Source organism: Epithele typhae (assembly GCF_022376455.1).
Source record: "Epithele typhae strain CBS 203.58 chromosome Unknown BXZ73scaffold_11, whole genome shotgun sequence".
Classification (NCBI taxonomy): domain Eukaryota; kingdom Fungi; phylum Basidiomycota; class Agaricomycetes; order Polyporales; family Epitheliaceae; genus Epithele; species Epithele typhae.
In genome coordinates, this window is record NW_025954202.1 from 315,898 (window position 1) to 340,554 (window position 24,657).

Genomic DNA, 24,657 nt, shown 5'->3' on the forward strand with positions numbered 1-24,657 from the left:
TAACCATAGTAGCAACTATTGACAGGTCGGTAAATAAGGGTGAACTAGTAACAACTTTGAGCTTAGTAAGTAAAGCCAGACTAGTAACTTTGGATCAGGTGACAAGCAAAACTCCGGACTAGACTTTGAATAGACTGGTAAATAAAAACCCGGAGTAGACTTTGAACAATGTGGTAAGTGAGACAAGACTAGTAACTTTGAATGTAGTAGTAAGTAAGGCCAGACCACCAACCGGAATGCAGTGGTACATAAGGCAAGAGTTGACTTATTAAGGTGGTAAATAGAAATCTGGAGTAGTGACATTGAATGGCCTAGTAAGTAAATCTGGACTTGAAGGTTTGAATGAACTAGTGAGTAAAGCCAGACTAGTAGGTTTGAACATGGTAGCAACTTTGAAAGAGCTAGTAAATAAAGCCCAACTAGTAGACTAGTAAGTCTAAATAAAGCAGTATGTGAGGCCAGAGTACTGGCTTTGAATGTGGTAGCAACTTTGTAGGGGTTAGTAACTAATAAAGGGGTACAAGTTAGTGGTCAATAAGCCTGGACTAGTCACTTTGAAGGGCAGTAAGTATGTTGTACTGGTAACTTTGAATAGACTAGCGACTTTGAATATGATAGCAGAGTAGTGAACAAAGCCAGACTAGTAAATTTGAACAATGTGGTGAGTGCTGTCCAAGCAGCCAACTTTGATACTAGTGAGCAACTACAGTTAACATAGAACATAGTCAGTAGCAATAGTGGGAGACAATCACTGCAAAGTGCCAGTTTTGATTTAGTATGTTGGGTATTGGCAATGGTAGTCCTATAAAGAACATGTAAGGACAGTTGTAGACAACTACAACTACTATAATAGCCAATGGTGCAGTTCAGTTGTCTCTGATGTGGTTTATATGAAATGTTTTAGTAAAGGGCTCCTTGAGTGTCCCCTCAACCTTTATCTGCAGGCTCTCCCATGCCTCTCTCCATATATGGACACTTTTTGCCACTAATTGCCCCTCATACTGATGACACAGCAACTATAGTGGCTAAAAGTGCATTTCAAACTCAGCCCAGCTCAGCTAGTATAGCTTCCTTAGTGACTGAGTAAGAAATACAGAAGCCTTGGGTTCAATCCCTGTTAGTGCCGCTTTTTCTGAATGTGACTGTGCTATGCACACCTAGGTATTCAAGTTTTGTAAAATCCAATACATTGCCTAAATTGCTGATTATATTTATGTAAGAAGGGACTATAGAGTGTGTTACTAATATACTTATGGCTTGTATTTAAATGCATTAGATGAGGCCCAGTGTATATATGATCACTGGGGCCTACTAACTTTAGATGGGTTCTGCAATATCAGTTCTTTTCTGTTTCTGATAATTGTATATGCATTGGAAAGCTGTGCAGAAGGCCTATATGCCTGCAACCCCTTTGTTGACACAAGTTTTCCTACCAGTGGTCTGCTTCTGTAAATTCAAATACATCACCTAACATCTCAACTATATTCAGATAGGCAGCTACAACACAGTGGGTCCTAAATGTTTCATTGTGATGGACATAGTGGGACTTTAGAACACTCTTGCTATATGTTGTATTAATATCTGTTGTAGTGACTGCAGTGATGTTTGAAATATTGCTCAATATAGTTTATCTGGCTTCTCTTTATTTTTCATATCTCATTAATTGTTTGCTGCCAATAATGGCCCACTCCTACCAAGTCTATGGTAGGGGGGTGGGATTATCCGGGATCACTGATCTATCAAAATGTGAGGTACAGGTGGACTGGGGCGTCACTGACACTGGTGCATGGCTCGAGGGGGAGCAGAACAGTGATAACGCACCTTACGAGCTGTCTGCGCCGTCCGCGACGACCCCTACAACCTTCTCCACGGCCACTCCTGCACCTGCCGCACTTACTACAACACCACCCGCAGAAGAGCCACCCGCGAGCGCCAAGATGCTCCCGATAGAGCCCCCCGCAGACCTTCTACAACCCATTGAGCTGCCCAACCAAGAGCCGTCCGACGAGCCGCCGTCCATCGAGCCGCCGCGCGAGATAGCCGAGGTCCCGCCGCCGAATGAGGGTCGCCCCCAGCGCAATCGCAAGCCGACACAATGGCTAAAGGACTTGCAGAGCGGCACGGGGACGACTGGTGGAAGAGGAGCCCAGCGCGTCCCGCCCTCCATCGGAGGAGAGACAGTGAAGACCGCGCTGGAGCCCGAGGACGAGGAGGAGCTTGAGGGGGAGTGGTCCGCACTTGATGGTGAGCCGATCTTCGCGTTGGCTAAGGCTGTTCGAGACTCCGGATCACTTTGCAGATCGACCCGCAATTACCCGGAGTCGTGCGTCGCGGTTCGTGATCCACACGGCTCCGACTCAGTGCGGATCCGGCTCGGCGAGGTTCCGAATCAGGCTGGCCAGATTTCTCGTGATCTGCGGGTCATCCGCGGGTAGAGTCGCATATTCAGACTATGTATACACATTCAATCCGACTTTATTGCTTCTAGTTGTACTCATTGTCTGAGGCGTCGGAGTCGTTGTCGGAGTGGACGGGGGTAATGAGGCCGGGCAGCTCATCGTCGACCGAAGGGTGGGTGGGGGTCGCGCCAACAACACCTGCCCTCACGCCTGCATCCACACCTGCGTCAGTGTCCGCACGCGCGCCCCTGCCCACTCCCTTGCCCTTCCCCTTGCCCTTCCCCTTCCTCTTGCGTGTGCGCGTGCGCATCTGGGGGCCAACGGGAGCTGCGCCCGGGCCTGCCACACCTGTGTCTGAACCTAGTAAGTCAACGACTCAACCCCATGAGCGGCTGCCAGACTCACCATTAGCACCCTCCTGCTCCCTGTCGTCCGTGAGAGAAGACACGCCTGCATCCGCACCCGCAAAGAGCGTCTCTACTAAGATCGCGTGGGTCCGTGGGCTGATTGTAGAGGGGCGCGGCGTGTCCAGAAGCTCCGCGATGACCAGAGAGCGGTGGTACTCGGCGAGCTCTTCGATCATGCTCGCCCACCGTGCGGGGGGAACGAGACGGCGCGTTGCTGCGACCATCAATTCCCCGTACGTCTTGCCGGAGTGAGCACTGGCGCCAGTAGGCGAGGTGTCCGTGCCGAGGTTGTAGAGCTCGGAGAGAGCGGCGAGGGTGTCTGAGGGAGGAATGGACGGAGTGTCGACACTAGGGCCCATTGAGTTAAGGTAGGCGTCGGAGACGTGAGTGTCTCCCGACATGGACAGCACTGCTGAGGGGAGGGCCATGGGGTCGCCAAGCCCGATGTCGGAGGGGGCTGGGGGAGACGAGGAACTGGTGGGGGCGGATTTGGACATCTTGTTCAGAGCGAGACTGCAAGATGGTCGTCGGAGGACACAACCTTGAACCTGCGATATACCGTGTGAGCATATGGCTAGTTGGACATGGCGATATCGTATCATAGACCTACCGTGACAGGTGTCGCGATTATGAGCGGTCGACGCGGTGGAAGACAACTCAACCGGATGTCGCGAGAAGAGGAGGGGCGAGGTCGTCTGCGTGAGCACGTTGAAGAGCTGATTAGGCTGCTGCTGCGCAAGGAGACGGGTCGGCTGTGTGAAGAGACGAGGGGTCTGCGCGTAGAGATGGGTTGTCCTCGCGAGCTGAGGATGGGGTGCCGGTTGTTTGCACGAGGAGTTCCAGGGTCCGCTGGGCGAGGACTCGACGAGGGAGCCGCGCGTGGAGACAGTGGGTCGTCCGCGGGGGGCCCTAAGTGTACAACGTGCGCTTCGGATCCTAGGACACCCTCGCCGGCTTGGTTGAGACCAAAGAGATCCAAAGGTGGGCGGGAGCTGGGCGATTACGCCATTTCAGGCAGGAGGCGCGCTGGGCGCCAGGCGAGATAACGATCTGAGGATCATCATGCTGATCGTCAGATGGTTAGCTCGCCTGTAGGATGTTGATACATCAGCCAGGGCAAAACATCAAAGGGGCATGGACGACTCACTGAGAGGGCATGGTGATGGTAAGAGACGACGTAGATGTGGCAGCTGACACAGCTGACCGCACGGCTCCTGGAAGGCGTGGGCCTGGGAGTCGAAGTCCTCGCTTCATCTCGGAAGCGAGGTGCCGCTTTGGGGAGCATGGCGTGCTGTCAGGCGTGCAGGCTGAGTACCTTATCGCCTCCTCATCTCTGCAAGTGCTCACCTTCATCCTCTCTCCGCTTCCTCAGCTCCCCTGCCGAACTCAGTCTACCCCGGCTGCCCTACTGCTTTCTTTTTCCCCCAGCTGCTATCCCGTTCTCAGTCGCAATGTCTTATCAATGCACACATCGCTGCAAATCCACTCGCCACACACACACGCCACTCGAACCGCCCCATGAACACGGCCATCGCAGTGTTCCTAGCCCAACCGCTTCATGGACTGTCTTGTGGTACCTCCACCGGCTCATGATTGGGCTTTGAGCGCGCGGTCAGGGCGAATGGAGGACCTGATCAGTCCTTGTCTTGGTGAGCACGCTCTCTTATCTCTCATCGAGGCGGGACACGGCTCTCCGGGCTAACACTACCTTTGCCAGACATATTCAGGAGCTCGCACATCAAGTCGCCAGCGAGGTTTTATACCACGCAGACTCGCTCCGGTGAGGTCAGAGATTCCACTCAACCACCCACCGTCTGACGATTCACCTCCCCTCGACATTAGTATGCCCACCAACCCTCCCGAGAACCCCCTCGCGGCTGCGGTAGCAGCTGCCAAACGTCCCCGCTCCGAGACCGTCACACAGGAGTCTGCCAGGTTCGTCCACTTATATTTCATTGTGCTGTCCTAACACACGTTCTTCGATCTACTGCAGCGCCACCACACCCAGCGCGCGCGACAAGCGGCGCGCGAAGGTACGGCGCACGGGCTCGACTATCTCTGTGTCCTCCAAGTCGGTCACAGAGGACAAGGACAAGGACTCGAGCGCTGCACCGTCCGACACTGACAGTTCTGACAGCGACGATGGCATTCGCGGCCTGAAAGAACGCACTCGTGCGGCCGCGGAGAATGCTGGGATCGTGGGCCCCAAGAGTGGTCGCCAGACTCGTTTCGAGAGGCGGTTCCCGAACCTGACCCCAGAGGAGATTCTAGGTAAGTCCGATCGCTCAGCTCTGGGACGAACATATTGCTGATATCTTACAGAGGAACTTTCGAAGGGCTGGCGTTCGGATGTGTACTTGCACTTCGAATTTCCGACAGTCATTCGAAACCCCAACGGGACGATAAGTCATCGTTTCGTGTGCAAGAAGTACGTTGTGCACTTGAGTCTCTTTTCTTGAAGGCATTGACGTACATATTCTGTACAGGCACTCGTCTAAGAAGGTCGATCGTCCCGACTATCAAGAGAGCACCGGGAATCTTGTCCGGCACGTCAACAGCTGCGACCCTTCGAAGAAGAAGACTCCGGCCGGTGTTCAACTGATCGAAGAATTTGCCGCTGGGGTCACGTACACCCCGCATCGCATGCGCTTCCTGCTTGCGATGTGGTGTGCCCGCCATCATCGCCCCTTCACCATCGTGGAGGACAAGGAGTTCCGCACGATCTTGGCGATGCTCTATAACAAGGTCGAACTTCCGACTCGCCAGACGATATCTCAAGACGTCCGCGACATCCATGTGGAGGCGAAACAGCGAGTTATCGACCATTTCAAGGTACGTATATCCCGTTCATCTCCAACCACGTCTCTGACATTGTTATCAGAACATCGAAGGGGGCGTCCACGTGTGCATGGATGGCTGGACGTCCCCGAACATCATCTCGTACCTTGGTATCACCGTTCATTGGACTGAGAAGGGGGAGATGAGGCACATTATTTTGGACTTTGTCAAGTGCGTTCTCCACCTCGCTGCTAACGCCTGCAGACCTCACTCACACCTTTTTACCTCGCCTCGCAGGCTTACCAAGTCCCACAATGCGACTTTCCTCGCAGACAAGCTCGAGGCCTGTCTCCGTGATTTTGGTATCTTTGACAAGGTGAGCTTGCCAACCGCTTCTTGCACACGCGATCTCTGTCCCCATCCCCTCTCGAGTCGTGTGTCGCGTCCCCTCTGTGCGATTTCTGTATCCCATCCCCTCTAGCACGTCACTTCCCTTCTTTCGTGCGAGTCACTCCTCGTCTCTCACGTACCTTCCTTCCCTTCGCCCACGCGTATCGCTTGCTTACACACAACCCCCACTACAGGTCATCACTGTTACATGCGACAACGCTGAGGTCAACACCGCACTCATGCGGCAGCTCCATGACCGTGCACCATTTGCCCGCATCGGAGAGGGCCATGTTCGTTGCTTCGGACATGTCTTGAACTTAGTTAGCAAGGTCTGTAGCTACGTTGTAATTTGATGTATCGTTCTCTCTATTCTGACCTCACCCGTTATGCCCTACCAGGCTGCCATCAAACCCTTCCTCAAGAAGCGCAGCCGCGCTGGCAAGAACACGTCCGAGGACGACGACGACGTGTTGCAGGACGAACACGATGACTTCTCTGACGGTTCGGACGCCGACTCGTCAGACAACGAAGGGGAAGAAGTCGACCCCGCCCGCGAGGATGCTGATCAAAATCTCATCGATCAGATGCTCGACAATGGGCTCGACGACGACGACGACACTCCGTGCACCCCTGAAGAGGAGAAGGCTGCGATTCTTGCTCTTGAGAAGGTAAGTTACACGCCTTGGGCCATGCCTCATTTAACGCTCACCTATTGTGCCCCCTGTAGCTTATCAAGTTGTCGGGCAAGGTTTGGAACAGCCCCCCCGTTCGGGCAGAGCTGGAAGAGCTCGCAAAGAGCGCGAACATCAGCGCGCGCGTCCTCATTCGCATGGTTCGCACCCGGTGGAACAGCATCGTGGGTGTGATCGGGCGTGGACTTGAAATGAAGGATGTACTCGGGGCGCTATGCGACAAGTACGAATTCAATCGTGCGGGCGGTGTCCGTCTCCGCCGTTTCATCCTCAACGACAATGAGTGGTCCATTCTTGAGCAGCTCTACCACCTGATGGACGTAAGTACCACCCACCTACTCTGCCCGCTACTCTCTGCTGATGATCTTGACACCCATAGCCATTCTTGTACGCGACCGTCCAGATCTCCTCGAACACGCGTGCACTTCTACATGTAGTGATTCCGTTCATCGACATCCTCACCAAGCACCTGGACGACTTCGTCGACCAGGACGATCTTCACCCGGTCGTTCGCAAGGGCGCGCGCGCGGCGCGTGCAATGCTAAACAAGTACTACAGCAAGACTGACGACACTCCTGTTTACCGCATCGCCATGAGTAAGTGTTTGCAGCTACGTATCCCTTGAGACTTATTCTAATGTTCAACATTCCCCAGTTCTTCACCCCGCCCTCAAGCTTACGTACTTCCGCAAAGCCGGATGGACTCCTGAATGGATTCAGATCGCGCGTGACCTCACGAAGGAGGTTTGGCTGAACCACTACAAGATCGATGCTCCTACCACCCAGCCCCCCTCCGCGCCCACCGCCTCCGTCTCTGCGTCGTCTTCTCGGGCCTCTTCGTCGGGCGTCAAGAGCAACACTGCCCGCAAGAGCTCACATAGTGTCAGTGCGGCGGTAAGTCCTCCTGTAACAACATTCTTCGAGGCACCCATACTAACTGTCCTTCGACAGCTCTTCGCGACTATTACTGAGACACGCGCGGGCTCGCGCAGCGCGGTAGATGCTCTCGAGGAGTACCTCAACGCACCGCCCAAAACAACTGTGAAGGACCCGCTCGCGTACTGGGCTGGCACCCTCAAGGGCAAGTCTGAGGACCATGCGCTTGCCCGCATGGCTCTTGACTACCTCTCTATCCCGGGTAAGTTCCTATTTCTCTATCATTCCATCCACTCTGACTGATATTCACTCTATCCAGCGACTTCTACCGACGCCAAGCGCGCCTTCTCTCGCGGTCGCCTGACGGTCTCACGCCTGCGGCGTTCTCTCGGGAACGACAGTGTTCGTGCCAACACTGTTTTGGGGTCTTGGGCGAGTGTTCCTGGCCTCATCCCGGAGGAAGAGATGGTCGACTTTCTGAAGGACAAGAAGGGGGCGCGGGCCCGTCGTAATGCTGATGCTACCCCCGATCCTGCTGACATTATCACTATTGACTGAACACGTACCTCCGCATCCCCTCCCTCACCCACGCCCATCGTCTTTGTTCGCAAATACCCTCCCTCACCCGCACCCACCGCCTTTGTTCCCACATCATGTGCTCATCTCCCTCCTGTATCTGTTGTTCTGCTTTACTATTCATTCTCTCTGTGGGGCACATTCTCGAATCTCCCTGGCCAGGGCTGGTCCCACCTAGCGCTCCCGAGTCCCCATCCTTGCCGTGCCTCACTGCACCATCAGAGCGCGTCACGCCGGCCTTGCACACTATACAGCAGTGCTGCGCGTTGCGCTCACGCCGCACGGCCCTTGTAAATCCCACGTGCCGGTGTTCTACCTGTACCGTCAGAGCACGCCATATCGCGGTGCTGCCGCCCCGCGCAATCTCCCCAGGTTTCTTCTGAATCCTATGCACCACACATAAAGCACGGATCCGCAATATCTGTGGATCCCCACGGATCACGACTCGCTCTGCGGGTGGAGTCGTGAGCCGCAGGTCCGGCTCCCACGGGTCCGGCTCTTCCGGAGGATCCGATCCGTGAGACTCCAGATCAAGCCCGCCCAGTGGCTGTGATCCGCGGATAAGACTCCGGATCGATCTGCGGGTAGATCCTCAAACAGCCTTAGCGTTGGCTGCCCTCTCTTCCGAGGATGAGCCGTCGTATCGCGAGGCCATGGCAGGACCAGAGAAGGAGGATTGGAGGAAGGCGATGAAGAGTGAGATCGACAGAATTGAGAAGATGGGAACGTACAAGTTGGTTGAACGTCCGCGTGACGCGAACGTAATCGGCTGTGTTTGGGCACTTCGCAAGAAGCGTGACAAACATAACGAAGTCATGAAGCTCAAGGCCCGTCTCTGCACGCAAGGCTTTGGCCAACAGTACGGCGTCGACTACCACGAAAATGCTTCCCCCACTGTCCGATTCCCCACTGTCCGCATCCTCATCGCCATCACCACTCTCCTCCAATGGCCCATCATCCAGATTGACTTCAAGAACGCTTACCTCAATGGCGACCTCGAAGAAACCATCTACATGCGTCAACCCCACGGTTTCGAGGTCCCTGGTCGCGAATCCTGGGTCTGGATCTTGAAGAAGTTGCTCTACGGCCTCAAACAAGCTGGTTTACAATGGTACAAGGTCGTCCTGGTGCTGCTATTAGGCCTGGGCTTTGAGTGTAGCCAACTCGACCCCGGTCTGTTCCTTCTTATCTGCGGCACCATCCGAATCTTCATCGTCATCTGGGTCGACGACTGCACAATCACTCAAACAGACACTCGTCGTGCTGTCCTCGACCGAATCCGAGTACATCGCGTTGTTGGACTCCTCGCGCGACCTCCTCTGGGCTCGCCACCTCATCAAAGAGCTCATCGCCTCCCTCGTTCGCGGTCCCACACCCCTTCGTTGTGACAGCCAGAGCGCGATCACTCTTATCAAGAATGGCTTGTTCCATCCCCGGACCAAGCACATTGCAGTACGCTACCACCATATCCGCGACATCGTGCGGAAGGGCGACGCCTCCGTCGAGTACTGCCCAACGAACGACCAGGCTGCGGACCTGCTCACCAAGGCTCTCGTTCGGCTGAAGGTGGAGTTCCTCTTGCACCTGATTGGACTCCGCCGTCGCGCTTGAGGGGGAGTGTTGGACGGCAAGCCGCGACTGCGGTAGACGTCCCGGCCCGGACGAGTTGCGTCCGGTGCGCACCATGTGTTTCCCCTTATGTTCGTATCATTTCGAGATCTCTTTGTGTACCTGTACCTTAGCTTCCGTACGCACCCGCATCACTTATACCGGTTCTCACACGACCCGCACACCTCAGTCTTTTTCCCCCGAGACTGAGGTGAGCTCCCCATCCGTATACTTTGTATTCTGGACTGCATACTTACTCGTTACCTAGCTCGTTTGCCCCACGCTCTCGCCAGGTACTTACCCTTAATACTATGAGTCTTTTCCCCCCGAGACTGAGCTCGTTCGCCCCGTGCTCTCGCTAGCTCGCCAGCGCTCGTACCCGTTGACAACTCCCAGAAGAAAACAGGAGCAGAGTGACAATGGACCTGTAGCATCATGCACTGAACGTCGTCCCACACGTGCGGGAGAACGACGAGGTGGGGCTCCAGGACGTTGGCGTGCTTCCGCAGGTAGAGTTGGAAGGATGTCTGAGAATGCCAACGACCTTTGACCATGCAGTCGACCAGCGAGAAGCCATTGAGGGCGTAACAGAGCAGGGACCCAATGTGCAGACTGTGTCTGGTTGGGGTCCCGAAAGCGAACTCAGCTGCGAGGGATTTGATGCGTGACGTGAACGCTTTCAGCGTGAGCAGCCGTCGAGAGTCGCGAACGGTGTGCGTGAAGAGGGCCTCGTTGTCCCCGGGTTCATTGAAGGCAATGTGGGCGTGCAAAGCGCCGATTGGATCGAACAAGGGTTGAGAAACGAAATACACATCTTCACCAGTGAATTGATGGGTCTTTGTGTGGGGCAGGTGTATCGTGCACACTTCAATGCCGTCGGCGCGCGATGAGAAAGACACGTTGGACAGCTGGACGTGAGTGCCAGGCAAGAAGGACTTTTGCGTGCAGAGCAGGAACTCACCATTGCGAGCAGTCGCCCAGAATATAGTGGAGAGCACTGCGCGGCATGCGAGATTGAGCGAAGGTGTTGTGTCAAAGAGGGGAAACAAGCGAGCCAGGTGCTGCAAAAGGAATGGGTCACGGCGGGACTTAGAAGAGGCAGCGGGCACGGAGTCTTCAGCGGAGCGCATGAGAAGCGAGCGAGTGTGTGGGTCAAAGGAGAACGGAAGCTGCCAGATGTGATGCCACGCTTCGAGGCCGTGGTAAGTGTTGCGGATTGCGGACTTGGAGTAGGAGCCGACGAGGGATTGCAGGAACTCAAGAATGACGGAAGACGGGATGGGACCGCGTTGGTGCTCGGCAATGTTGTGCTGATCGGCCCAGATGTGGAAGAGCAGCAGCCCTGACCCGTATGTAGATGCAGTGGACAGGTCGAAGGCGCGCGAGAGAACATCGACTGTGCGCGCAGCTGGCGCGGGGAACTCTAGCGGAGGGGCGGACGGGGACCAAGCTGTGAGCCACGCACCAGCAGCAACGTGAGGACGACATGGGTGTGGTTGGGGGCGCAAGTCAAGTGCGTACGACCGAGGCATTCCTGCAGGCCACGTGGGGAGGACTCGATTAAAACGAGTCGAGCTCGTCCCAGTAGAAAGCTGGGCAGTCGACGAGGAGGTTGGCAAGGCGCTCGCCACTTGAGAGCCCCTGGTCGAGTGCACCATGGACGTTGCGAGGGGGTTTCGGGCAGGCGATTTGGGGAGCTCGGACCTCGCTGGCGTGCGGTGGGGCGTCCCAGTCAACAAAGAAGGGGGCGATCGCAGCGGGGAGCTCAATTGGTGAGAGGAGGAGGGACGTCAGTCCGTGGACGCCCCGGGAGGGATCATCAGCTGGGTTTGAAGCGCTTGCAATGTAGCGGGCATAGACGGTGACTCCAGCGGACGCGAGGACGACATTGAGCCGGCGGAAGCATTCGTTGACCCATCTGTTCGCTTGCTGGCCGCGACGCCATCCCCCGATGACGGCTGTGTTGTCGCCGTAGACCGCGATGTGCGGTGGGAGGCTGGTGTGGAGTAGAAGTCCAAGAACGAGCAACTCGAAGCCGATGGCTTCGAGCCACTGTATGTTCCGGCCGTCAACGTCCCAACCAGGGAGGACACACCATACGCGCCACCGACCGTGGATGACGATGCCGGGACTGGGATCGGGTGTTTGAGGTTGCCACGTAGAAGTCGAGCACGCCACCATCGGAGGTTGTCGAGCGCGAATCGTGGGAGGTGCCGTGCAGTGTGAGGACTATGAGAACCGTTGGAAATCGCGCATTCCAGTCCTGTAAGGTAAGCACGCCCATTGGGGATGGTGGAGCAGGCGAAATTAAGCTTTCCGTAGAGGCTTTGGATGGCCTCGAGGTCATGGGCAGGTGCGGGGGAGGCCAGGAATAAGTTGAGGATGCTGACGTACTTGTCCCGCTTTGAGATCTGGAGAGCCACAGTGCCCTGGGTGAAGTCGTATGACAACCCAGTGTAGTCCGGGGTTGACGACCAGGCCTGGTCCTTCTCCGGCGCCCAGCGGTACCCAAGTGCGCCAGACACATGATCGATATCTGCGAAGGCATAAGCATACAGCGCATCGCTGTCGGAGCGCGGGGAGCCAGACGAGTGATTGCAGAGTGGGCAGCAGAACTCCTTGATGAATTCTTCAATCTGCCCGTCCGGTAGCGCATCGCCTGACCACCAGACGCGCCCACCACGGGTGTGTCGTGCACCACGTTGCCGGATGCACTCATGTGCAGCTGCGCGGTGCTGATTTGCGTCTGCCAGCATGGAGATGAGCACTCGCGCCCAGAAGTGGTTGTCGACCCAGTGCATGACAGGCCCGAGACCGTGCGCGCGGAAGATCTCACAGGCAACGTCCGTGACAAAACCGTAGGTGCCGCCAGATAGACGCATTCCGAAAGCGGCACATGTGTCGACGTCGAAGCAGTCATCCCCGGTGCGCACCACGACACCTGCGAACTGCGAGTGATGTAGGGGAATTGTGCGGTACGCGTCACGGACATCCTGGACGGCGGCTTGCGAGACAGGAGGCAGCATGGCATACATGAGGGCGACGGCGAAGAACGTACCCCAGGTGCACGGATATGTGCTTGCATCCATGGCAGAGTTGATTGAAGAGATGCCATTGATGGGATTGTGTGGGTACGAGAAATTTTGAATGAGGCGGAAGGCTCCTGGCTTGTGGGGCTTTGGTATGATGGATAACGGGGAGGATTGAAAGACGGTTGGGGGGCGAGAAGAGGACGGAGATGCATGGGATCCCAACAACAAAGCCTTGACGAATTGAAAGCAGTATGGTTGGGTATTTGTGGAGCAGGTTGAGGGCACGGAGTTCTCGCTCCCAAACGTCGGCGTCAAGCGGGCTACTGTTGTGTTGCTGTACGCGAGAGATGGTAACTCTGAGCGTTGTGGGTGGAGAAGCCACAGCCACTGCAGATGTGTGGGCGGCAAGGCTTGGTGGGGTCTTTGGCCGTGCAGCCCCGAGGGAGGTTGAAGCGAAGGCAGATTTGACCACCGGAGGAGGTTGAGAAGCCCCAACCGTTGGCTCCGCGCTTGACGAACGTCGGGGTACCAGGCGCGTTGTGCAGCTCTGCGGCACTGCAAGATGCAACATTGTGATGATGCCGACTGAGGCAGACGGCACACGCGCTGGTCGGGGACGCGTGGCTGGGGACAAAAACCGTGCCACTGCTCGCGCTTGAGGAACCGCCAGTGGACGCGGCCTCCGTCCCCGCGCAGCCCGGTTCTTAGGACCATGCGGGTGACCCAGCGTTGGGGAGCTGTATTGCGACGGCGACTGTATGCGTGTTATAAGGTCGGCGTTTGAGAGACGCGATGCAGCAGGGCGTTGGGGAGACATGAAGGGCCGTTGTGACAGCATTGCGTTGGGGAGACGCAGGCGTTTGGGAGACGCGAGTGTGCAGATGAGACACCGAGGGGGGCATGCGTGGTCGCAGAGGTTGGGCAACACGCACGCGCGAGGAGGAAGTAACGGAGGATGGGAACAAAAGCGCGAGGACGAAGCGTGCATGCATGAAAAAGAAATGTTAGTGAACAGCTGATGCATGCCAAAGCGAAGATACGCACGGCGGACGAACTACGCGTAGCCTCCATATCTTGCATATGCGCGGTGCGCAGAGCGGAGAAGTGCTGAGTGGATAAATTGTGATGGATCCTCTAGATGAGGCCTTCGTCTAAGACACCGAAGTTGGGGATCACAGACTTTCTAGCTAGGCATAGATGGACGTTGACACGGACCCGCTCGACGTACATCGCAAGCGCCTTCCAGCCCAGGAGAGGGTCGTTCTTCTGCAGGCTGTGCCTCTCAATCAACCCGAACAATTTGCGGTTCATGAGGACGAAGTTTTCTGAGTAGACGTGTTTCCCATCGGATACTGTGGACTCATATTCGGTGCAGAGCACGTGCTTCGCCTCGACGAAAGCTTCGAACCCGAGGTCAGCGTCGCGGACTTCATTGTTGCAACGCTTTGTCCCGGTAGGTGCGCGCGACCAGTTGACGGTGTTCATGGCGGTGTTGAGGGTCCCTTCGAGGTTGAAAGAGGTCGGGTTGACAGAATGTGCGTTGCTTTTCTGTCCATGGTCCCACATGCCGTCGGCGCAGAAGTACCACATGGGGACATACTCGCCCTTCGCGAGCTGGCTGGTTGGCAGGCGTGACCTGACTGGGGAAGGCGGGCGCGATCGGGTGGGGTCCCGGACGTCGAGGCCATCGGCGAGCAATGTGCGTGCTTGGTAGCTGTCCCAGGCTGCCTGGCGTGCAGCTTGAAGCGCAGGCCTGTTCATCTCCCATAACGCGCGAAGAGTTGCTACAGCAGTCTCATGGTCCACGGTGATCCTTCCCTCGATGAGCCTCAAGCGTTCGTCTTGGTGTTGATCACCGGCGTAGTCAGGGGGTTGAAGCTCCGCGGCAGGATCAGGGGGTACCGGACCCAGGAGATTGGTACGTTGATTGTCTGTGAGAGGCATGGTCGAAATCTTGCAGCAGAGGTGACGGATGGAGGCTCAAGGCTGTGAGGGAAAGGCAGGAGGCGGACAGTGCGACGGGAGGAGCGTCTTGGTGGGAGACAAGCCATGGGCGTCTGCTCTCCACCGCTCCTCCCGCCGTAGACTAGCACTTGTCGCGGCCACTCGTTCCTCGCTTCCGCGACAGGGCGAGCATTTGCGTCTGCTTTGCGCCTAGTTCTGGCAATGCCTCTGCACCACTACATTGAGGTCATCCAACCTCCATCTACATCTATCCACCCCTCCCTCTCCTCTGATTGGTGTTTGTGGCCCGCTCCTGCGTCAGGCTCACTGCAAGAAGAAGAAGAAGAAGAAGATCAATCTACTTCAATCCAACCCCTGACCAACTGCACCCCCACCACAGATCATTGCTCCCGTAACTGGAACACCTGACGGGCACGACCCACTGGACAAAACTGCACACCACCTGCCAGAGACAAAGACATCTGCACCAAGTCCATCTCTGGCCCCTATAGTATCACCAGCACTCATTATCGTCCCATTCCCTCAAGCAGCTTGACGCAGAAGCGGGCCACAAACACCAATCAGAGGAGAGGGAGGGGTGGATAGATGTAGATGGAGGTTGGATGACCTCAATGTAGTGGTGCAGAGGCATTGCCAGAACTAGGCGCAAAGCAGACGCAAACTAGAGTCATGTGAGGGATGTCTAGCCCACAAAGACCAAGTTAACATAGCTATACATATATACAGGCAATCGAGATACTCACCTAGCCCACAAAGACCAAGAGGTCGAGATGAGGGCTATGGTGCAGTTCATCTAAACACCACTACTTTTGGACAGCTTATGTAAGCACTTATATAAGCGCAATAGCGGCGGCTCAGTTTTTTTGGGGCAGTGGCTCAAGTGAGACAAGGCTACAAACTGTTAGATGGACACTCGGCACGCATTTTTAGGACTCTAATACATGTATCTATGTGCTATACACCCTGTTACTGCTTCTATCCATGAATTGACAGCAAATAGCTGCACCAAAAGCTGCAGTAGCTCGGGCTTGAGTGGGACAACACAGAGCACTTGTGCAGTGCCAGAAAGACGAAAGCTGTGTGGAGCTTATCTGGAAGTGGGAGAATTGCGCTTGGAAATTAATTGATGCTTACACGGGGGGCCTGAATGCGAAGAACAGTCAGGCCAAGGTGAAGGAGTCCAGTTCTTGTCAGTACAAGCTTCTTACCGCCGGATTCTGGAGACCCTTGCACCGGCGCTTGGCTGGTGACATCATCTCATTAGTCATCCATCAGCACGTGGCGCAATAGCTCCAACCTCGATTTTGCTCAGACTGAGAATTTTGAAAAACCCTCTAGGGAAATTGTTCAGGCAATGAAAATAGTGTGATTGGCTAGAGAACTAAGAAAACAGGTGACATCTGGGCGCTCACGAGACGCTGTTCAAAAGTGGTGGTGTTTAGATGAACTGCACCATAGACTAGCTGAGTTGAGCTGAGTTCGAAAAGAGCGTTCAAAATAGGCACCTAGCTGCACTTTGAGCCACTGTGGCAGCTGTGGCAGAGGCAGGAGGGGGCAAACAGTGCCAAATAGTGTCCATATATGGTGGAGAGGTATGAGAGAGGCTGCTGACAAAGATTGGGTAGCACAGCCCCACTAAGAGAGGATGGATTGCAGCCAGGGCTTGTGAATGACAATTTTAGGTGGCTGGGTGTGGCTTGCAGTAGCTGGCTGTGGTGGAGAGCGAAAATAGGCCCCCAAGACTGCCCAGATGGGCTGTGTCACTGGTCCCAGGCTCCAAACATGTTGTTATGGACTCAAATGACACAACATGATGAAACAAAGTACATAGATCATGTGTGCGGTGCTACTAGTGCCTACCCAAAAATGAAGTAAATCCAACCATGGGAAGGGGATGGATGGCACACAGGCCTTATGGATGTAGCAGCGCAATGGGCGCAATAGACGCCCATTGGCGCTGTGCCAACCCACATTATCAATATGTGCACAAGGGGATGAAAAATGCGAAGTGGGGGATGAATAGGGGGTCTACAGAAAGAGCACACACCTGGGAACAATCTGGCAGTGTTCTGGAGGTACTGGGGCATGGAACAAGGTACAGTGACGTCAAAGTACCATGGGAATGAGCAACTAGACAAACAATACTTACCTACTACCCATAAACACTAAAATCTTACCAGAGAGTTAAAGAGAACACTGAATCCATCTCACACAGAACTTGGTCTGTGCTCCAACGACCCAGCCACCCAAAGTGGCAATGTCGCAGGCATCCCAGGCTCAAGACCACCGCTCTAAATTGGTGCACCAAGTAGGCATGGTACAGGAGCACAGGGACTGTAGGGGGGCATCCTCTCACTCATAAGCACTGACTTTGGCCAAAAGCCAGGCAACAGAGGTGAAGGGTGGATGAGAGTCCCCCAAGAGAGGAGTAGTGGCATCAGGGATGGGAGTGCGCTGCTGGTGCTTATGTAACAGTTTTCTCACACACCTTATTAGGCAACTGCATACAGGAATGCTGCCCGCACTTTCTATTGCTCATGTCTAGTCCGTTTCTTATGATTTAAACTATGCTGAGTACGCATTCAAAGTGGCGTTTGAATGGTGTATGTTACATAAGCATATTCCCAGGCACAGCACTATAGTCCAGTCAACACTGTCAAGCGGTAGTTGCTATAGTATAGCAGCTGCAAGGCACAATACATAACATAACATATATCCTTGTGTAGCCCTTCAAAGAGGTGTTATAATGCATCTACATATATAGTGATTGGTTCAGAAAGAAGCTTATAACCAGCCATACACTATACAGATAGTGTGCTACCAATGTTACTCAAACCATTCCACCACATCCACTTCCTGTATCACATGACCTATAACACCACATTCGCATTATCAATGCGCATCCAACGAATCTACAACCATCTTCAACAGACGCCATCTGAGCTTATACCAGCTGTTACAACATATAGGCTGTATATTGTAGACTCTACCACAGCCCAACTGCTGCACTACCATGAGCACTTCCTTCACATTTAGATCACTTATTATGAGAAGTACATAATTAAATATAAGCAGCATTTTAGCGAATTGATCTGATTTACCAGCAGGGAGACATGGATGTAGTGAGCAGAGGCAGGGCGCTACTGCCACTGGGTGTCAAAGAACTTGTGGAAGCCTCACTTTTCTGAAATCAGCCCTTCAAAATTGAATCAATTCCTATAGATCCTGAGTATATTCATAGTAGTAGTCCAGATAGAGTCTGACTGAAGCCCCCAATGAGCGCCCATCTCAGTCTAGTTGAATAGGTGTAGACACTAACAGGCACTACAAAGTCTATTAGAGAGTGAAGCGCTGGGCCCAGGTGGCAGTGCAAACCCAGTGCTAGTGGAACCCTATAGGGGGACCCTAACCCAGAGCTAGTGTGATGGGGGTAAGTAGAAAACCTATGCGTGGGAAGTGGCTGTGCTAGTGAAGAGTAATAGGAGTCTGAAATTTTATTCCCATGGGTCGCACTAAGGGTGTTGCACATTGCAGCTAGAGCCCACCCCATAAAGAACGATTCATTTGTACCTCATTAATCATAATGAGGGAGCACATTTTCCCAAGGCCTCGGAGGAGAGAAGCACATGCGGAGGAATGAGCTTCGGGCGTGACATCGGCCACACAGAGTCTGAACCTGCCATCGCGTGATGCTACCCTGTGATGCGGTTCTGCGCACGCACCTGCGTTCAAACTTCAGCCACAGCGGAGTTGAACCAGCTGTGGTTGGCGAGAGTAACCCGAGCCGGTGCCGACACACCGTGTTTCGGGGTGCAGCAGTATTTCCTTGCGCAATCTTGCCCTACTAGCCTGCTATTCATTAGATTTAGTACACAGGAAGGGGGCACCTGCACTGCTTCTGGGGTGGGCATAGTAGAGCTGGAGTCACACCCAGGCTGGACCCAACCGCAAATCCCCAAGTGTCCGTCGTCTGATGCACCTGTCCCTGTAATCTTTCATACTTTGTAGAAGAGATTTGCATACTCACCAATTGTAATCAGCGGACTTGAGTTGGCATCCCCTTCACCCGCCAAATGCGCTGACGTACAGCTGTCAGCGCTGAGACGCACATGAGGTGTAGTGCACCTGCAACCCAACCCACGGTACCCAGGCTGTCACAAGTAAGCGGCAACGGTGCTATGTACTGGTCAAGGAAACTCCTACTCTGGCGCCCCCATTGACGCCCTCACCCACTGTCCCCACCACTGGCTGACCTTCTATGGATCCATTCATGGCAGAAGGTGTGTTCACTGTGCCCTTATGTCATGCAGTACTAATGCCACTCTGTTTTCGCCACACTCGTAGAGGAGGAGGAGGATGAGGGTGATCCTGCCACTTCCCCGCTCCCTATCTCAGAAGGTGTGCTCACTGTGCACTTATGTTGTGCGGTAACCAACACCAGCCTTTACAGAACCGGGTGACGTCCTGGTCAAAACCCTATATACCAATGTCGAGTGGCTTCAAGTGACGCTTGGGGAGCAGGTGCACGACAAAAAAGACCGTCAAGAGATGGATGAGGAGTTGGGCAAACTGCACCAAGCAGTTGTGGCAGTGAAAGCACGGATGCATGGCGTCTGTAATAGCCCCTTTCACCTCACTCCCCCTTCTCCCCCTACCCCTCCCCGCCCCGCCAACGGCAGCACGCACTCGTTGTCAGTGTCCCCAGCCAGCGACTTGGAGGACAGCACTCACAGTGTAGGGGGTTTCCCTCCTTGCTCTCCTCCCCCCTCTCCTCTGTCCACCCCAGCTGTATTCGCAACACGCCATCGCCTCCACCCCCAATCGCCTTTCATTGGCGGACCCTTCCAGCCAATGGTATGAACTGCTCCACCCAGTCTGCTCCTTGCCACAGGCCTCACCAGGCAAGACTTCACTTGGTAGGAGTGGGCCATTACTGGCAGAAAACAATTAATGAGATATGGAATATAATGAGAAGCTATATAGACCTTGATAAGCTATATTGAACCTTGTACACTACTTGTTACAATTACAGACTCGAGTACGCTGCACCCCATTTAATTTTCTCAGATAACCCCACTCCCCAGATATGACGACTACTAAATATGTATCCCTTGCCCTCTGACTCATGCATACTCATCGCTACTCACTCAGTTCTCATCATGACTCCCTTGCGGTACCTAGTCACAATGCCTCGCTACGACTGGGACTGCGTCATAAGGACTCGTGGTGACTTGTAGATAATATGACTCCCCGCTCTCTCCCCAGTATATAAGGACGACACCCCAGAGCGCTCCCTCCCTAGACTTGAATCTCCTCTGTACAACTACGTCTACCTGACTACGCGCAATCTTACTCTCTGTCGCTCACACACTTGCTCGATAGCACGCAAGCGCTCTAAGCATTGCCACCATAACCACAAGGTGCCTAGGTTGTATTCCAGCTGGAATAAGCCCTCGGACGTAACACTACTGCTATCACCACAGACAAGAACAGAATATATAGCAGGAGTGCAAACATTGTGAACACTAGTACTAAAGTGCATACTATGCAGATAAAATCCAATACAGTACAACACCCTGTGTTATAGCTGCCCTTCTGGATATCGTCAAGATTTTAGGTGCTGTATTTGATTTTGCATAGACAGAGTATGCACTATCATTCTACATTGCAAGAACACTTGAAGGGGGGACTAGGGTGAACAAAGGGGTTGCAGTCATATAGCCCTTCTACATAGCTTTCTGATGTATATACAATCACCCCAAACAGATAAGAACTGAGGTCATAGGAGTGATCTAAAGTTGGTGGGAATCAGTGATAATATCTACACTGTGCCTCATTTAACGTGTTTAAAGCCAAGCAGTAAGCACATTAGTAACACATTCTATAGTAGCTGCTTTCATGAATATAATCAGGATTTTAGGCAATTGATTGGATTTTACAAAGCCTGAATACCCATTGTTACAACCAGGCCTGCTTAGCACAGCCACATGCAGAAAAAAAGCGGCACTACCAGGGATTGAACCCAAGGCTCCTGGGTCCCCCACCCAGGTGCTGTACCAGCTGAGCTGAGCTGAGTTTGAAAAAGGCGTTCAAAATAGGCACCTAGCTGCACTTTCAGCCACTGTGGCAGCTGTGGCAGGGGCAGAAGGGGGCAAACAGTGGCAAACAGTGTCCATATATGGTGGAGAGGCATGAGAGAGGCTGCTGACAAAGATTGGGCAGCACAGCCCCACCCAAAGTGGATGGATTGCAGCCAGGGCTTGTGGATGACAATTTTAGGTGGCTGGGTGTGGCTTGCAGTAGCTGGCAGTGGTGGCTGTGGCTGAGAGCGAAAATAGGCGCCCAGTAGCGCTGAGATGGGCTGGGTGGCTGGTCCCAGGCTCTCACGCCGGGAATATCAAAATTTCTGCTCGTCCGATATGTATGAGTAAACCTTTCAATAAATGTAGTGTTTTTGGCAGTGTTCTGAGCCCTTCAGAATGTTACATTTCGCGCGCGTTGAAACCTTATGTACCTCGCACTGTTCCCGAGTCCTCAAAATGAAACATTTCCGCGCCTGCAGAATGCTTTCTCACACATAAAGTTCTGGCGGCCCGAGAACTCAAAGTTTCCCGGTGTGCGAAATCATATACCAAATTTGGCGTTCCTTTCATCATTTTGTCAGCCTCGCAACAATATATTCAGTATGTCATTCCGGCGGTCCCGAAATGTTATGTTTTGAATCCGGGCGCCCGCTCGTCGCCCACTTGTCGCCCACTTGTCGCCCACTTGTCGCCCGCGCGTCGCCCGCTCGCGGCGCGTCGCCCGCTGGTGCCCGCTCGTTTTTTTTTTGGATCCTCGTTTATCGCTCTTGAGGGCGGAGCCCTATGGTAGGCGTAACATACAAAGTATTCGTAGGTATAGAGTCGCATAGCACTGGGAGGGTTCGTCTTCGCATATGCACCCTCAAGAGTGTTCCCAAAGGCACAGTGGACCGAAACGTGCCGGCAGGCATAAGCCGGCGTGCCATTGAGCCCGGTGGGGCTTGGGGGTATGTATGAGTGGGGATGGAGAGAGAGCAAGACCAGATCTAGGAAGAGTACAGTAGTAGTAGTAGCGTAACGAGAAGGAAAGAAAGAGATGGAGTGCTGGTGGGCGCGCGGAGTGAGTTGGTGAGGATGATGGAGGGGGCGGCAGTGGGTTGTGCTTGTCCGCATGGGCGGTGTAGGCGTCTTCGCGCGGGTGTCTTCTCGCGCAGGGGTGACAGGGTGAGGGGCGGGTGATCAGCGGGGATCAAGCAAGCGGGAGTCATCTTTTCACCTGGTAGGTAGCTCCTCACGCCGGAGGGTCCGAGTCCTCCTCCAGCTCTGGATAACGAAGGCTCCCGAAGCGGAAGAACAGGCGGCGTGTCTCGTCCAGGAAGCCAAAGATGGGTCGGAGGCCCTGCAGCGAGGCGAGGAGGTGCACGAGCGTCCTGCGGTCTGGGGGAAGGGGCACGAACTAGCGAAAGGTCTCGCACCGGAGGAGGAAGTGCGAGACCGTCTCGGCTTCCCTCCCGCACGACGCGCAGGTCGCGGAGGTGACGGTTTTGATGGTGGCAAGGTGGGAGGATAGTGGCACGCAGCTGCTTCGCAGCTGGAACAGGACTGCGGCATGGCGGCGTGGTAGGTCCTTTACCAGCTTGAGGAAGGACCGGGATGGAAGGGACGGGTCGATGGTGGCGAGCCTGCGGTCCCGCTTCGACTCTGCCCACGCCTTCTTCGTCTCGGCCTGGAGGGCGTCCACGTACACGGATGTCAACTTTGATGCATTTGCGGGGAGGGGGCGGCGGCGGAGGGTGGGGGGAAGTTTGGTGCGGTGGGACAACTTTTCGTGTGCAGCTTCTTTCGCGGTGACATCTGCCAGTTCATTGCCTTCTACCTCGACATGGCGCGGGACCCAACGAAGCGTGATCTTACACTCTGGCAGCGCCTTGTGGAGGCGGCGGATCTCCTTGAGGACCTCATCCGTGAGGTAACGGCCTGGCCCCGACGTGTGGCCGGTTGTGGCCTCGATCGCGCTTTTTGCGTCGAGCGCGACCGACGCCCGCTTCGCAGGCGAGTGGCGTTCCTGCCATACGAGGTAGAGGGCTAGCAGAATGCCCACTGTCTCCGCTTCGGGGACAGTGTGCTCCCCTGCTGGTCCCAGGTGAAAGTGCAGGTACCGTGGGTGGCGACCCGGCCGTACCAAGACCGCTGCCGCCCCGACTTCCCCGTCTACCTCCGAACCGTCCGAGTAGACTCGCAGGCCCCTGCGCGTTGCCCACCGCTCTTCCTCAGCCAGAGCGGCCTCCTTGTTCGCTGCGATGCTGGTACGGTGCAGCGGGCGCCATCTGGGGTGGATGCGGGTGGGTTTGATGCGCTCTGGGGGCGCCTCCAGGAGTGCGTGGGCGTAAGCGTGAAGGATCTCGTGCATCGGTGATGGGACGCTAACGCCGGAGGGCACGTGAAAGGGGGATGCGAAGGGATCACATGCGAGCTCGTCGAGCTTGTACCACGGGAAGTCGGCCCGGCGCGAGAGGGGAAGGCGAGCGCGAGAAGGAGAAGGAGGAAGCGCGATGCGCGCGGAGACGATGCGGAGGACCGCGGGAAGGCTGAGGCGAGACGGACGGCGGTGGGAGGCTGATAGGCGGAAGGCGGAGGACTGAAGGCGGAGGACTGAAGGCGGAGGCGGCGGTGGCAGACAGACGTGGACTTGGGTGAGTAGCACGCACGATATGGGGGCGTCGAAACTGTGGATAGAGCACGAATGCCACGAGAATAAGTACATGCGAGGACACAGATCATAGCAACGAAGTCCGCGGTCGCGGGGTGGGCATGTCGGCGAGAAAATGAGGTAGAATAATCTAGAGGAACATAGAGAGATGGACGAAGGAACGTAAGGTAGGGGCCATGTAGGGGCCGCGTGATCACAAGCTATGGCAGCGAGACATAGGGAGGGTGGTTGGTAGCGTGTAGAAGGTACAGACGGAGCTGGGATATCGTAATGTGAGACTGGCGAAGGGAACGGAAACGGGGTAGAGTGGGAAATGCGAAGCCTCGAGGAATACAGAATGTTCGGAAGGGAATCATGGGACGCGGAGAGGTGCGGGAGAAGGGTTCGGGTGTGCGGGGCAATGGGGGGTGTGGTGAGCTTGACTGTTGGCGAGGCTATCGGTCGGTGGGCTTCGTGCGTGCAAGCAGCGGCGTGGTGGCGGCAATGTCGGCCAGTGCGCGTGTCGATGCGCGTCGCGCGGGGTCTTGTCAGCGCGGCGTGCGGGTGTCTCGGTGAGATACTTGTGCGGGTGTCGGTAACAGGGCGGTTGGTGCATCGCGCGGACGGTTGGGGGTGCGGTTGAGATTGGTTCGTGTCGGCGGTAGTTTGGTACGATGCGCGCTGCGCGCGCTTGGCCGCGCGCGGTGCGCATCATCGGGGAGCGGTGGTGCCCGCTCGTTGTGTGCGCGTAAACTAACATACTCAGCCTGGGCAGAGGAGGATCCCAGATGACTCTACAGCCGCCCCAAAACGATGGGCAGGTTTCGCGCAGGAGCGCGAGTGGGGTCGTGTTTAGTTTTGGAGCGGGCCACACAAATTGGTCAATGCGTAGCGCCCTCGCGCACCACCGCGCCCTGTACAGCGCGAGTCCGCAAAGTCTGCTTGAGCCTTTCGTGCACCACGAGCATCCTGGAGTGCGGAGAACGGCGGCGGCAGACTAATGGCTGGCTGGGCGAGTGGCATGCCCTTTGAGAGAGGGCGTAAAAACTGTAGAATATTACTGAGCCATGCTAGAATAAATACATGAACGAGTGCGTAGCAACGAAGTCTGCAAGGGCATAAGATCGGCATATCGGCGAGGAGATGAGGTGGAAAGATATGAAAGAATACAGAGAGAGAAGAGAGAGACTAAGGAAGCGGTAGCGTGGTCACAAAAGGTGGTA

At 55.0% G+C, this 24,657-nt stretch overlaps 2 protein-coding genes across 2 annotated transcripts; one reads left to right on the top strand and one right to left on the bottom strand.

Moving 5' to 3' along the window:
* Positions 1-1,679: 1,679 nt before the first annotated feature.
* BXZ73DRAFT_75873 (uncharacterized protein) lies at positions 1,680-2,435 on the top strand (the record flags this gene model as incomplete). The annotated part of the gene is made up of 1 exon (XM_048022298.1): positions 1,680-2,435. The coding sequence occupies one exon, from the start codon at positions 1,680-1,682 to the stop codon at positions 2,433-2,435; it is 756 nt and encodes a 251-aa protein (XP_047880003.1).
* A 49-nt stretch (positions 2,436-2,484) lies between these two features.
* BXZ73DRAFT_99303 (uncharacterized protein) lies at positions 2,485-3,303 on the bottom strand (the record flags this gene model as incomplete). The annotated part of the gene is made up of 2 exons (XM_048027962.1): positions 2,485-2,753; positions 2,805-3,303. The coding sequence occupies 2 exons, from the start codon at positions 3,301-3,303 to the stop codon at positions 2,485-2,487; spliced, it is 768 nt and encodes a 255-aa protein (XP_047880004.1).
* Positions 3,304-24,657: the final 21,354 nt, after the last annotated feature.